This window comes from Populus nigra, chromosome 1, assembly GCF_951802175.1.
Source record: "Populus nigra chromosome 1, ddPopNigr1.1, whole genome shotgun sequence".
Classification (NCBI taxonomy): domain Eukaryota; kingdom Viridiplantae; phylum Streptophyta; class Magnoliopsida; order Malpighiales; family Salicaceae; genus Populus; species Populus nigra.
The window spans coordinates 7,389,237-7,401,818 of record NC_084852.1 but is presented as its reverse complement, the minus strand read 5'-3'; the positions used below and the strand labels follow the sequence as shown (position 1 = coordinate 7,401,818).

Sequence of the window (12,582 nt, the reverse complement as noted above, 5' to 3'; positions counted from 1 at the left end):
ACCCTCAGGTGTTTGGACTACAGGTCCAATAACTTTATGTTTTGCAAATGATTTTAATTTTGTCTGAATTGCTTCTTTATATTTTGGCTAATCATTTGTACATTGACATTCTTCGATAAATTTAGGCTTAAGATTCTCATTTTTACTAATGATATCAAATGATATATTATATGAAAAATATTTGTTGATAACTATCTCATTTCGACTCTAATTTTTTGTAGAGATATAATTTATCGAGATCTCATTTTTTTTAATACTATTTTCAAGTACTTGAACCTCTTATAGGGTTTTATGATTAGTTATGTTTATATCCTTGCAAATGCTTACCTCCTCAATAATGCCAACTTGATTATTTGCTTCTTTTATTTTTTAAGGATTTTTTTCTTTTGAATCAGTTGGTCTACCATGCTTTTAGCGTGCTTTAAGTTAATTTGTTATAATTTTAGTGGATTATCCTATAAGGACTTTAATCTAGGTTAGAGTATTTACAACTAGTATATGAGATCTGATTACTTCTTTTGAGTGAGTGAACGTATTTTGTAGTTGATTTGCTATGTTTTGCAAGTAAAATATTTTTTGAACTTCTTATTCATATTATTTTGTACGAGGATTAAAATTAAAAAATGATAATACACTCCATGTAATTTTATGTGGTCTTTGCCTTTTTTTAATTATTAAATGCTTGATTTTCATGTTTAATAGTGTCTCCAAAATCCATGACATCCAATAAATTTCGGCATCAAGAACCCATGATAAATAATTCTTACCATTAATGTAAAGTTCTACTAAATCAATTTTGACAAGATTTGTCATGGTTACTTTATTAAAAATATCAAAATTATTATAAATTTGGTTTAAACATTATAATGAAAATTGAATTGAAAAAGTTTGTTATGAACTTAAGAAAAAAAATATGATTCACTTAAATAATTAGAAGTATTTGAAAAAAAATTAAATAGATAAACATACGTTTAACTTAAAAAATCATCTGCTTCAAAATGAAAGTAAGGAATATCTGTGCCAATAATGTTTACAAAACTATATATTTATAAGTAAATAATATACTTAGTAAAGAGAAAATGAAATAAATAAGAATAATAAAAATTATAGGAACAAAAAAATAAAAATTCTACCTCAACATCATCTCAATAATATTCATACTTATAATCTAATGTACATTAATACTTGTACACCTAAATGTTATAAAAAGATATAAAATTCAAATAAACTTAGAAATAATAAATAAACATAAAAATAAAAAGATAAAAGAAGATAAATAAACATACACGTATATAATTTCATAACAATTCCTCGTATTATTTTGTTAAATTTGAATCAAGAATATAAAAATGAAAACTAAAAGCTTAGTGGGGGCGAGTATGCCCATGTATCTACTCGCGAAAACTGGTTGCAGTTTGCACAATCATCCTTCTTTCCATGGGTGCAAAGCTGACGCATAAACCACTTCATTCCCCCCACATGGCAACTCCAACGAATTCCACGTGTCAATTACAAAAAAGTCTGACAAAAAATTAACGGTGAAGTCAAAAAGTACAATCCACAAAAGACTTTTTCTTCTTCCCTTCTTTCTGTGCCCTACCTAATTCGCTCCAATGCAATCATCTCTCTTAAATCTAACCTTAAAATAAAACATTTAAGAAAAATTAGAGTCTAGAGAGAGAAACCATGACTGACAACTAAGAAAAATGTGGTCCTAAAGATACCTCCAAAACCCTAGCTTTCTTTAATTTTCTCTTCCTTTGCACTTTATGTGCTCATTTTACCTACATTTCGGTTTATAAATTTGAGATCAGCTCTAAAAAGGTGAAATTCTATTGCTTTTTTCGTTGGTTTGGTAAGTGATCACCAGTATCAAAACCCTTTTCTTGTTTATTGATTTTGAACCCATTTTTTCCCTCAAAATCTCACAATTCATTCACTGTTGTGTCAAAGTAGGCAACTTTACTGAAACCCTTTCCTCTTTTATGGGTTTTGAATCAAATTTTAGTCTCAGAATCTTGCGTTTCATTCAGTTTTGTGTTAAAATAGTGCACTTTGGTCTAATTTATTGTTGAATTGTACTCAATTTTGCAGGTAAAGCTGTTGGTTTTGTAGAATTTGACTGATTAATTTTGGGAGGTTGTGTGAGAATTTCGTCACTTCTGATGTTTTGTTTCCAATCATTTTATCAAAAACCCAATTTGATTTTTTCTCTTAGACCCCCTTTCTCGTATTCTATTCCGTATATTTTTCTTCCCTCTGATGTTGTTTTCTTCATATGTTGCTTTAATTGCAATAAATTTCGCCTAAAAATTTGATTTGTTTTCTTATTTATCGTCCCTGTTTGAGCTTGGTCTTGTCAAATTAAGTTCAATTGTTACCCGCTTTTGGAGAGCTAGTGTTGGATTTTGAGGGTAAAAGATTGGTGGGCTGTTAGCGTGGAGGTGAAAAGTGAGGAACTTGATATAAATGGCTAATAGGTATAGGCTGGCTTCTATCGAGGATTTTCCATCACATTTGATTTTTGAAATTCTGACAATCGGTAGGCTTAGTGCTGCTGACCTCGTGTGCTTAGAGTTGACTTCTAGGACATTTGGAGCGAGTCATGGGCTGTACCCTCAAAAATTCAGGTCGTTGGTGGATTTTGCAGCACATCAGTTATGTGTGTCGCATAGAGTGTATGGCGGGATGGGGTGGAATGCTCAGAAAGAGTTGTTTGATCGTTGTGGAGGAAATTGGAAGCGGGTTTTGAGGTTCTTACAGGCTGTTGAGGAATCATCAGGCATGGTCAAGACCTCAGCATGCAATGTATGCTCTCTTTTCATATACTTGCCTTTACATTTCAAATAAAAGAAAGAAGAACTACACATGTGCAGAAATAATTGTATTGTTTTCACATGCACTTTACATTCATTTTGCAGTTGTGTCAATTTTTTTTGCTGTGTGCAGTTCTTTTCTAACCCCCCCCAGCAAACAATTCTCAATGATGCAAATGTTACTAGGCGTTTGGGCTCATCATAAAGTGTGGTTATCACATTAAGGCTTTGTTGCTGTTATTCTCCTCATGGATCATCATAAATGTGTGTATCATGGCTTGGAACATTTCTGTTGGCTTTCTCATTATGAAATAAGATAAGGAAAAACCAATATTAGAGAGGGATCTAAAGTTCAAATGATCATTATTGTTTGCTATTGTATTCGATAATGTGGAGTAGGTACCTAACATCAATTGGCATACGTCACAAGAAGTGTCAGGTTCCTAGAAAGGAAATATTAGGAAAATTATTTAATTTCCCCTTTTCTTAACAAAAGGAAATTACAATTGATTTTTAAGAAGGATGGCCTTTAATTTCACGTGGTATTACCTATGTGGTTTGTGCCAAACCTCGCCCACTTTTTCTCTGTCTCTCTTTTCTTTATAGTATTTAGGCTGATGCTTCCAGAAGAGTTATTAACGTTTATTATCTTTGGCTTAAATCAACAGATGCAGGTTACAACCGGAAGATATCACACGTTGCTGATCAGAGATTCATCTGTATATTCTTGTGGTTCCAGTTTGTGTGGTGTTCTTGGACATGGTGCTGAAACAACACAATGTGTAGCATTCACACGGATTAGATTCCCATCTTTGGCTAACGTGGTCCAAGTCTCAGCCTCCCATAATCATGCTGCTTTTGTTTTGCAGTCCGGAGAGGTTTTTAACCATTCATACTTCATATTTCATCAGTCATCTGTTTTGCTCTGAACTAATTGCTAGATTGAAAAGGCTTAAGGGTAGACCTTTAGGGGGCCACTGTGGTCATGATAAAATTAAGATAATAATATTGAACAAGTTGCTTCATGGTTGGGCTCTTAGATTTTGGTGGTTTCTTGTGTGAATGATGTTTGACCCAGCAACGATGGTAAACACCAAGTGTGATTTGCACTGGTATTGTTTTAGGGATGCTATTGTTACATAGAATTGGATAACTAGAAGAAAGTTGTGTTGGTGCAAGTAATCTAGAACACTGCCTTTTCTCATTTTCATATTCCATTTTGTAATATTTTATTCTTTTGCCCATGTCTGATGCCTTGGTATGGGCACTCAGGAACTTTTTGTTTAGAGAAGTTAGGAGTTCAAGATTTCCAGTCACAAAATGGTACTGTCTATGCTGATACTGTTTGGCATATTAATGATGAATATGCTATATAATTTTGGTAACCTTGGACTTGTATTGCTTTTGTGTTGCCTAGAAGCCTCAACTCTCTGGCATTTATCTCCTTCTGTTTTCAAATGATGCCTCTGATTCACTAATGATGTAGATGTTATGCATGACAAGCATAATATATCAAAGAATTTTCAAACACTGTATTCTTACTGGCAGTTGACATATATGGTTTTATAATCATGTGTTTGGTTTTGAGAAGTGGCTGTCATATCCGTCAGATAATGCTAATCAATGATGCAGGTTTTCACTTGTGGTGATAATTCATCATTTTGCTGCGGTCACAAAGATACAAATCGCCCCATATTTAGGCCCAGGCTTGTTGAGGCACTAAAGGCAGTTTCATGCAAGCAGGTAACATTCATTTCACTATACTATATTCTAATTGATGTTGTTTCTTAAGAGTGTTCATACCTTGTTTAATGGGTTCCTAAGCAACAGGCATGTATTTTAGTTGGTGTTGCATGTTCAAAGTAATATGAGCGAGGGGACATATGCACATGATAATTCATATCCACATTCAAGTGCTATTGTTTCTTAACAATACTTACCTTATTTAGCTTGGTTTTTTTATTTTCTGCAATATCCAACCATTATATTGAGGTTGAATACCAAATGCTTGTGTATGATTTAGAGCCAGTTGCCTGTGAAGTATCAAGCTTTTTGTCAAGCTGCCTGGATAATGCATTGTGCCATGCCTTCAATGCCAAGTTAATTTTCTGATATGTCAAATCACCATTTAATTTTTTAAGGGCAGCATCTATGAGTATATTTTGAAAGAAGATCCGGATCGCCTAGCATCAGTGACTTTTTTTGCTGAATCACATGTTACTTGATTGTTTCTTGAAGACTTGATTAAATTAAGGAAAAAAGCATTTAGCTTATGCATAGGAGTAGTACTTTCTTCCTCCTAACAATTATATGGTTCTTTCTTCAACACAAAATACTGTTAGTGTTATTGGACCATTTGACTTTTCCCACCTGCTTTTGTTTCTTCTTGTGATTTTTTATTAAAATTTCAAAAAAATAAAATAAAAATGGGAATTGTTTCAGGTTTCTGTGGGCCTTAACTTTACAGTGTTCCTCACAAGACAAGGCCAGCTTTATACATGTGGGACGAACACACATGGGCAACTTGGTCATGGTGACACGCTAGACAGACCGACACCCAAAATCATTGAACTGCTTGAGGGAATTGGTCCTGTGGTTCAAATAGCTGCTGGTCCCAGCTACGTGTTAGCTGTAACTGACAATGGTGTAGTTTACTCTTTTGGTTCTGGTTCTAATTTTTGTCTTGGTCATGGAGAGCAACACGATGAGTTCCAGCCACGTGCAATCCAGACATTTAGAAGAAAGGATATTCATGTGGTCCATGTTTCTGCTGGGGATGAGCATGCTGTGGCACTTGATTCAAGTGGATTTGTTAGTCTCTGTGCCCAATATGAACTTGTGTTTCATTGATAATTGCTTTGTTTGTCTGATCTAAACTCTTCAAAGAATTTTTCTTACCTTGTCCTGGTGGTTGTAGGTCTATAGTTGGGGAAAAGGTTACTGTGGAGCATTAGGCCATGGGGATGAGATTGATAAGACTCTTCCTTCCCTTGTGAACTGCCTTAAGAGCTGCCTTGCTGTGCAGGTTTGGTCAACTTTTACTATTGCACCTTGAAGTAAATTGAGTATATTCATTGATTTTCGTTGATCTCCGCTAAGAATGTATGCATATTGTGTATTTAGTTTCTAGGCCATGTATGGTTCTTGGTAACTGAGGGTAGAACTGAAATCCCAGGATGTGCTTATAATAAGCAGTTAAATGTTGTTTAGGGACATGTTTAGAAGAATTTCAGTTAGAATAAACATGTTAGCAATAATCCGTGAACAGTAGCACAGATTTTATAGCATAAAAGAAGAACAAGAGGAAAATAGAAGAATGAGAGGAAGAAAACTCTTAGGCACCAAGCTTTCAAAAAACTATAGTAGCTCAATTTTATTCCACCATTCCACTCAATGAAAAATGTTTTCACATAGGCATTTATAACAAGTATAATAGCTCGTAACTGGGCCATAATTCCCACAAAGACTTGGATTCTTATGTAGTATTAAAACTTCTAACTAAAACAGGATTGCTAAATAGACTAGGTATATTAGAAATACTTACTATATAGAATAAAAGACTAAATAAAAAATCATTTCCTAATTTCTATCCAATTGATTGCACCGCCCTCCTTATCGTATGAATTATACTAGAACACCTCCATAACCTTGGCAACATGCACTGTGCCTGCTGGTTGTTTGCTGTGTTCTTTATGTTCTCTTTCCTTCTAGTTCTCTGCCTTACTCTTCTCTAAACATATAGCTGCTTCATCTCTCCTTTCTGTAAGCTTACTATGTAAAATGGCAAACAGAACCTCTTGATACAGCCAAAAAAATATTTCTTTCAAGCAAAACCATCCTTCGATGACAACTGTGTGTTGGCTTAATTCATGCATCTCATGTCTGTTTGCATGTTGTGTATTCGTTTTCCAATCTATTTTATCTGAGACCCAATCATTGACAACGCATGTTATTTTATAGGCTTGTGCAAGAAAAAGAAAAACATTTGTTCTGGTCGATGATGGTTCTGTTTATGGCTTTGGGTGCATGGGATTTGGTAGCCTTGGCTTTCCAGATAGGGGTATAACTGAAAAAGTGTTGACACCTCGAGTCCTTGATAGCTTAAGAGCTCATCGTGTTTCTCAGATCAGCACAGGCCTCTACCACACTGTCGTGGTTACCAACCAGGGCCAAATGTTTGGATTTGGAGATAATGAAAGAGCACAACTTGGGCACGACACATTGAGGGGATGCCTGCAACCAACTGAAATATTTGTTCAAGAAACAGCAGATGATACAGGCCTTACTTTGGAAAGCAAATGACTGTCAAGTCTAGGAACCCTTCTCTGCTTTGTGGATGCCACTGTTATATCAGAAGTTTAAACTGCTACTCAACACAGCTTACTCAAATGAGTTAATATTCTCATACCAGATTGAGTCGTCTCATATTTTTGAAAACTTGAGTTAGATTGCTTTAATTGTACCTATGAAATGCACTTCATGTAATAGTTGTCCTGTGGAACAATTTTCACTCATCGCAACGTTCTTTCTATTGATTCACATTTAGCTGCGTATTCTGCGGATACCAACTTCCCCCCGTTACCTGCCTATTATTTCCTAATGCTCTTTTCCCCATGTGATCTATGTGCTGTTAAGGTTCTTTGATTCATTACTTGCTTTCAGTTGCTTCGCCAGGTTATTTGCCACTAAAGTCTGAAGGAGCATGATTCAATAATAGGTTTTTATGAATTTAACCAGTTGACCTCGCTTCTAATCTTAATTTTTGAAAAATTTCATTATTACGTTCTTTTTTTGTCAAGTTTAAATTTGTGTCTGGTCTCAGTGCTTGAATTTGATCATAGATTATTGTTCAAGGCCTGAAATAATTCAACTATGTTAATTAAAAGCAGCAGCTATCTTGTTTAGTGTACAAGTAATTTATGTTAATTGCTAGTGTAGTTCTGGGGTGTCTAAACAAGCATTGGTTAGTAGTAATTATCAGTTATTAAATTACTAATCCTTTGCTCTCCAACATGTTTTGTAATTTGTTTTACTTTCTCGTCTACTTGCGGCCATTGCGAACGACCGGGGGGGGGGGGGGGGTGTTGGTGGTGCTGGGCTGCATTAGTTTGTCATGGTGGATGATACAACTAGCATGGACCGCTTGTTCTTGGCCCTAGCTTGAAGGACCTATGATACATTACGTATAAATTCACATAAATTGGTATAACTCCATGGCACTTCACATAAATTCAGACAGTTTTTGTTGTTGGGGGAGTTACTGCAAAATTATGTCTGGGACTCTTGCATTATTTCTTGGATCAGAAGTGGATGCGTGCAGCGAGTGCACTGTAGACGCATCTAAAGCAGCAACCGAGAGTCCTCATCTGGTGGTGGGAATAGGGAAGAAAAACCCTCTCTCATTTATTGGAAACCGTACAAGCCACCAGAAGTAGGTGAAAATTAAATTTAATGAAAGAGACGTATAGGGCTGCTTATTGCAGTGAAAGAAACCGAGTGGAAATTTCAGGTCCCTCTCTTTTCCAACAACGTTTTTATCATGAGTTGAAATGCCTTCCAGCTGTATTGACCACACCTAACTGAACCCACCAGCTATATATATATATATATATTGGAATATTTCACTTTCTTCCGAAAATGTGCATTGAATTAAGCTGTTTTTGTTCGAGGGAAATGATGACAAAAGTAGGAAAAATCTAAATGATCCCCATAGGGTCCATCTGTATTTTGAAACAATTAAGCATGTGGAAAAGAGATTAAAGATACCTGTATTAGAATTTAGATTGTGTAACGATGAGGGCATCTGGTGTTTCCAATTCCCTGCAGCAGTTTGGACTTTTTGAGAGGTGACATTTTTTGCAAGGAAGAGAGAACCTGGCATGCACTCCTTGCAATGACCCCAGTTACTTCATCTGTTTTTGCCTTGCCGAAGGTTTATTAAGAATGCCAATTCTGAGGAGAAAGATACACGGTATTGCATTGTTTCCTGTAGATTGCATGCTGAAACAACTGAATGAATCATCAAAGGCTGTTGCTTTTGTTACTGCCATGCTACCATGTACAATTCAAGTATGTATGTGCATCACTAATTAAGCATCAGTGTCTTCCTGCCTGCAGAATTTTCATATTTCCGCAGGAATGTTTCTTTTCCCACTTCAATGAGCTGTCATCATAAAGACTAGCAACTCTGACAGGTTGCTGGTAGGAATAGGTTAGTGTCGGAAAGACCAACCCGCCCACATGTGGGCTGATTCACACACGATGCAACAAGAATTTCACTTCACTTAAAACTATGATTTAATATACACATGACATAATCTTCAGCAAAGTCATGATCCACAAGGCACACACTCTATAAACAAAGGACAGGGTGTCAAATCTGCCTATACCAGCTCTTCAGCTTCAATAATTAAAAGTAGAAAAGAGAAACAAAAAGACGAAGAAAAAGAAAACACATACATTTTGTTATACAACCGAAGGCCAACTGTCCTCATCTCAAAAAGTGTTTCAAATTCACTCAATTCTCTTACCACTTATTTCCTTAATCTAATCTCACCATGATCAGGATTGAGCCTAGCAGATGATATAGCCATTAAAAAAAAAATTTAACACAGAAAGCTCCTCATCTTTTTAGGCCGTATCCTCTAAACTTTCCCTGAAAACTTTTAGCATATCATAAAATCTGACAATGCCAACCAAGCTACAGTCATCCTCTATGACCCACACGTAATTTACTCTATGAGCAATTGCTTGAATCATCACTGCAACAAGTGAACTCTTGGGATGACAAACTATTGCCTCTGCCCTTCTCACCATCCTGGCTGAATAACTCATGGACCTACTATACTTTCCTGATCTATGCAGTGTACTGACTGGGGTGCTGCTTGCTGACTCTTCATCAGATGACGAAGATTGTGATTGACATGAACTGGTAGTTGAGTAGCAACTAGAATTAGTGAATTCTTGAAGCATTGCTTCTAGGCCTCTCTCTTTAAGTCTTGCCATGACCACCTTGACAAGGTCCTCTGGGGGTCCTCCACAATCAATGTAGGCCATCAAGTCCCCAGAGGAAAGGGTAGTGATTGCAGCTGCAACACTGTCATCACAGCAGGCTAGAGTGAATGGAGAGAGCTCCCCAATCAATATGCCATCACTGTCAATGACAGCAACTGAAGTCTCGTCTGCTAGAGAGCGAGAAATGGCTTCAAGTTCTGAGATAGCAGGGGAGTGATAATCAATTGTAAGAAATTCAGTGCTTATAATGCCAAGTGTATCAATGGAGAGAGCTGGAAGTGGAGCAAAGAGGCCAATTGAGCCGAGGAAGAATCTGATTATGTCTTCCTGTGTTAGCCAGCAGAATTCCCGGCCATTGTGGATGGTGGGGCTGGTGATTGAGAGTTTTTGGTGCTGTTTTCTTCGTGTACTATACCTGGTCTTTATCGGCACTACTAGATTCTTGGCTCCTTGAAGGATGAGATCAATTGCTTCCAATAAGCTGAAGGATCAAAAAAGTATAGTGATTATTAATGGAATTGAGAGGAAAAGAAAAAAAAGACTCAAATTTGTGTACCAACTAAACTATTGGTGTTCAAATTGCTGTCTATTGAACATATATAATCAGATTTGATACCAAAGCATCCTGATTTGTATATCAAATTGAGATTTATAATTAAGGTTAAGAACAAATCTTAATTTTTTACATAAATTTGATCAAGAATTGGTCTTGATTAAGGAAGTAAGTGCCACATAACTAACGGCAGAGCATCATGAATCTTATGCTAAAGGGATTGCTGCCAAGCATGCCTTTGAGCAAAAAATAAATAGCTTGGAAACTCCCATAAAGAAAATAAAACTGAAAAATCAATAAAAACCCAGATAGGAACACCAATAAAAACAGAATAAGAAGAGCTGCAGATTTCAAGAATATGCAAAAGCATAAAACTTCAAGAGATATAGCAAAACTCCAAAAAACACAATTCTCAATACCTTGAAGTTGGTTCCACATGGACAACCATTCCAGGAATCTCAGGCAAGAGAACAGAAACAGGTGCTTTCAAAGCATCAGAAGGGAACAACAAGTTCTCATCCTTGCAAAGATAGCATACCACATCCACCATAGAAACCTTACCGACACATTTACATTCACAAACATCACAATCTTCCTCTTCACAATTGCCTTTGTAATCGTTGTTAGTCTTTGCTGCGTGATCACAATTCCATACACTCAAAAAGTTATCATCAGAGTTTTTAAGAGCAAATAGAGCTTCAGCTATTGTTGTGGTGAGTGCGAGAGACCTCAAAGCAGGCTTGCCTAAGCAGAGGTCAGATACCTCATGTGCAAGTAAACTCACTGCCATGCAAGGATTAGCAAATCAAATAAAAAACTCCAAATAAAGAGAATAAAAGAGGAAATTCAGTGGGCAAAACTAGTGATAAAGGGTTGTTGGTGTAGGGTTACGAGGGGGGATATTTATAAGGAAAACTTGGAGTTATGGGCGGGTGGGGTTGATGATGAAATTATAGGTACGGTATCAGGTACAAAAAGCTGTGGGGTCTATGAGTTTTGGCTGGCTTCTTGGTGTTGCAGATTTTACAGATCAGCTGCTGGTGTGTTCAGTTTGGGTTAATGGGTGCTGCTGTGTGTTGCATGTGCGTTTCGACTTTGAACTTTGACGAGCATTTATAAATAATTTTAAAACAAAAAAATAAATCAAAGTTTTTTTATATATATAAATCTTCAAAAACATGATAGTGTTTAAAGCTTGTGTCTATCTGGATATTTATTAGAAATCTGTTTGGTAGTATAATTATAATTGTTTTTCAAAAAAAATTTCAGTTAGAAATGTATCAAAATAATATTTTTTTATTTTTAAAAAATTATTTTTAATATTAATATATCAAAATAATCTAAAATCATCAAAAATATATTAATTTGAAATAAAAAAAAATAAAATTATTTTTTTAAAAAAATACTTTTAAAATATAAAAATAAACAAAAATAAGAGTTTAAAATCACTTGGAGAGACCTAATTTATTATTCAAATCGTATCCGAAAAATTTACAACAAATATCAGATTACCACTAATAGACACTAGTATTGGGAATGTTCTTGCCACAATAAAAGGTAATGTGATTCGTTATAAATCAAAATTCTCAGATGTGAATAATATCATAATATAAGAGCTTAAAATATTTATTTTTTTTATTAACTATAGTTTAGCTATTACGATATTTTATATATATAGATATAAAAATAGAATATTATAATAATACCATATAAAAAATATAATTTTAAATTAAAAAAAATATAATTCTTAAAAACTCATCTATCAATCTCTCCGGTTTAGAAAGAAATCATCCTGAGTTCAAATCTAAGTAAAAAATTGTCCTTTAATCATGTCTTCTACTACCTTCAATTATGACAATAAAAAAGCTTTACAAAAACAAAGGATAACATGTCTTTTCAATAAATTTAATTAATTTCAATAATTTTTATCATTTTATTTCAATTAAAGCTTTATTTAAGTTAGAAATAATAAAAATTAACAAAAAATAAAAATAAAAACAACTTGCCAATATAATATAAAAAAGGTTATGATATTAGATAAAAAAGAAATTTCCAAAATAATTTTTAACCAATCTACTTTAATGGATTGAAATTAAAAACATTAAAAAAATAATTAGGCTAGGTAAGTGTGCCTAAATAGACCCTCGTGTGGCAGGTCCATAAAGAAGGAGTCATGGACTATATGTCACGCCTCTCTTT

The 12,582-nt window shown here is 34.9% G+C and overlaps 2 protein-coding genes across 5 annotated transcripts; one reads left to right on the top strand and one right to left on the bottom strand.

Moving 5' to 3' along the window:
• Positions 1-1,601: 1,601 nt before the first annotated feature.
• Positions 1,602-7,369, top strand: LOC133669539 (PH, RCC1 and FYVE domains-containing protein 1-like). Of its 4 annotated transcripts, none has more exons than XM_062089746.1 (7): positions 1,602-1,824; positions 2,095-2,808; positions 3,485-3,694; positions 4,449-4,559; positions 5,259-5,627; positions 5,734-5,841; positions 6,777-7,369. In XM_062089746.1, the coding sequence occupies exons 2-7, from the start codon at positions 2,470-2,472 to the stop codon at positions 7,116-7,118; spliced, it is 1,479 nt and encodes a 492-aa protein (XP_061945730.1). In that variant the 5' UTR covers positions 1,602-1,824; positions 2,095-2,469; the 3' UTR covers positions 7,119-7,369. The 4 variants fall into 4 exon arrangements, with proteins under 4 accessions (XP_061945730.1, XP_061945714.1, XP_061945722.1 ...); XM_062089730.1 differs by having other exon boundaries at positions 1,602-1,855; XM_062089738.1 differs by having other exon boundaries at positions 1,602-1,952.
• A 1,818-nt stretch (positions 7,370-9,187) lies between these two features.
• On the bottom strand, positions 9,188-11,312 carry LOC133688525 (CBS domain-containing protein CBSX5-like). The gene is made up of 2 exons (XM_062108027.1): positions 10,803-11,312; positions 9,188-10,311 (listed from the first exon to the last, which is right to left on the bottom strand). Exons 1-2 carry the CDS (start codon positions 11,171-11,173, stop codon positions 9,447-9,449), a joined length of 1,236 nt encoding a protein of 411 aa, XP_061964011.1. The 5' UTR covers positions 11,174-11,312; the 3' UTR covers positions 9,188-9,446.
• Between the last annotated feature and the right edge of the window lie 1,270 nt (positions 11,313-12,582).

What these genes read in the sequence shown, in the direction of transcription:
- LOC133669539 (XM_062089746.1), top strand. Translation starts at nt 2,470, where the DNA reads ATGGCTAATAGGTATAGGCTGGCTTCTATCGAGGATTTTCCATCACAT. An exon ending in TCAAGACCTCAGCATGCAAT is followed by an intron (nt 2,809 to 3,484) that starts GTATGCTCTCTT and finishes TTAAATCAACAG; the next exon opens with ATGCAGGTTACAACCGGAAG. An exon ending in CACTTGATTCAAGTGGATTT is followed by an intron (nt 5,628 to 5,733) that starts GTTAGTCTCTGT and finishes TGGTGGTTGTAG; the next exon opens with GTCTATAGTTGGGGAAAAGG.
- LOC133688525 (XM_062108027.1), bottom strand. Translation starts at nt 11,173, where the DNA reads ATGGCAGTGAGTTTACTTGCACATGAGGTATCTGACCTCTGCTTAGGC. An exon ending in CATGTGGAACCAACTTCAAG is followed by an intron (nt 10,312 to 10,802) that starts GTATTGAGAATT and finishes TTGATCCTTCAG; the next exon opens with CTTATTGGAAGCAATTGATC.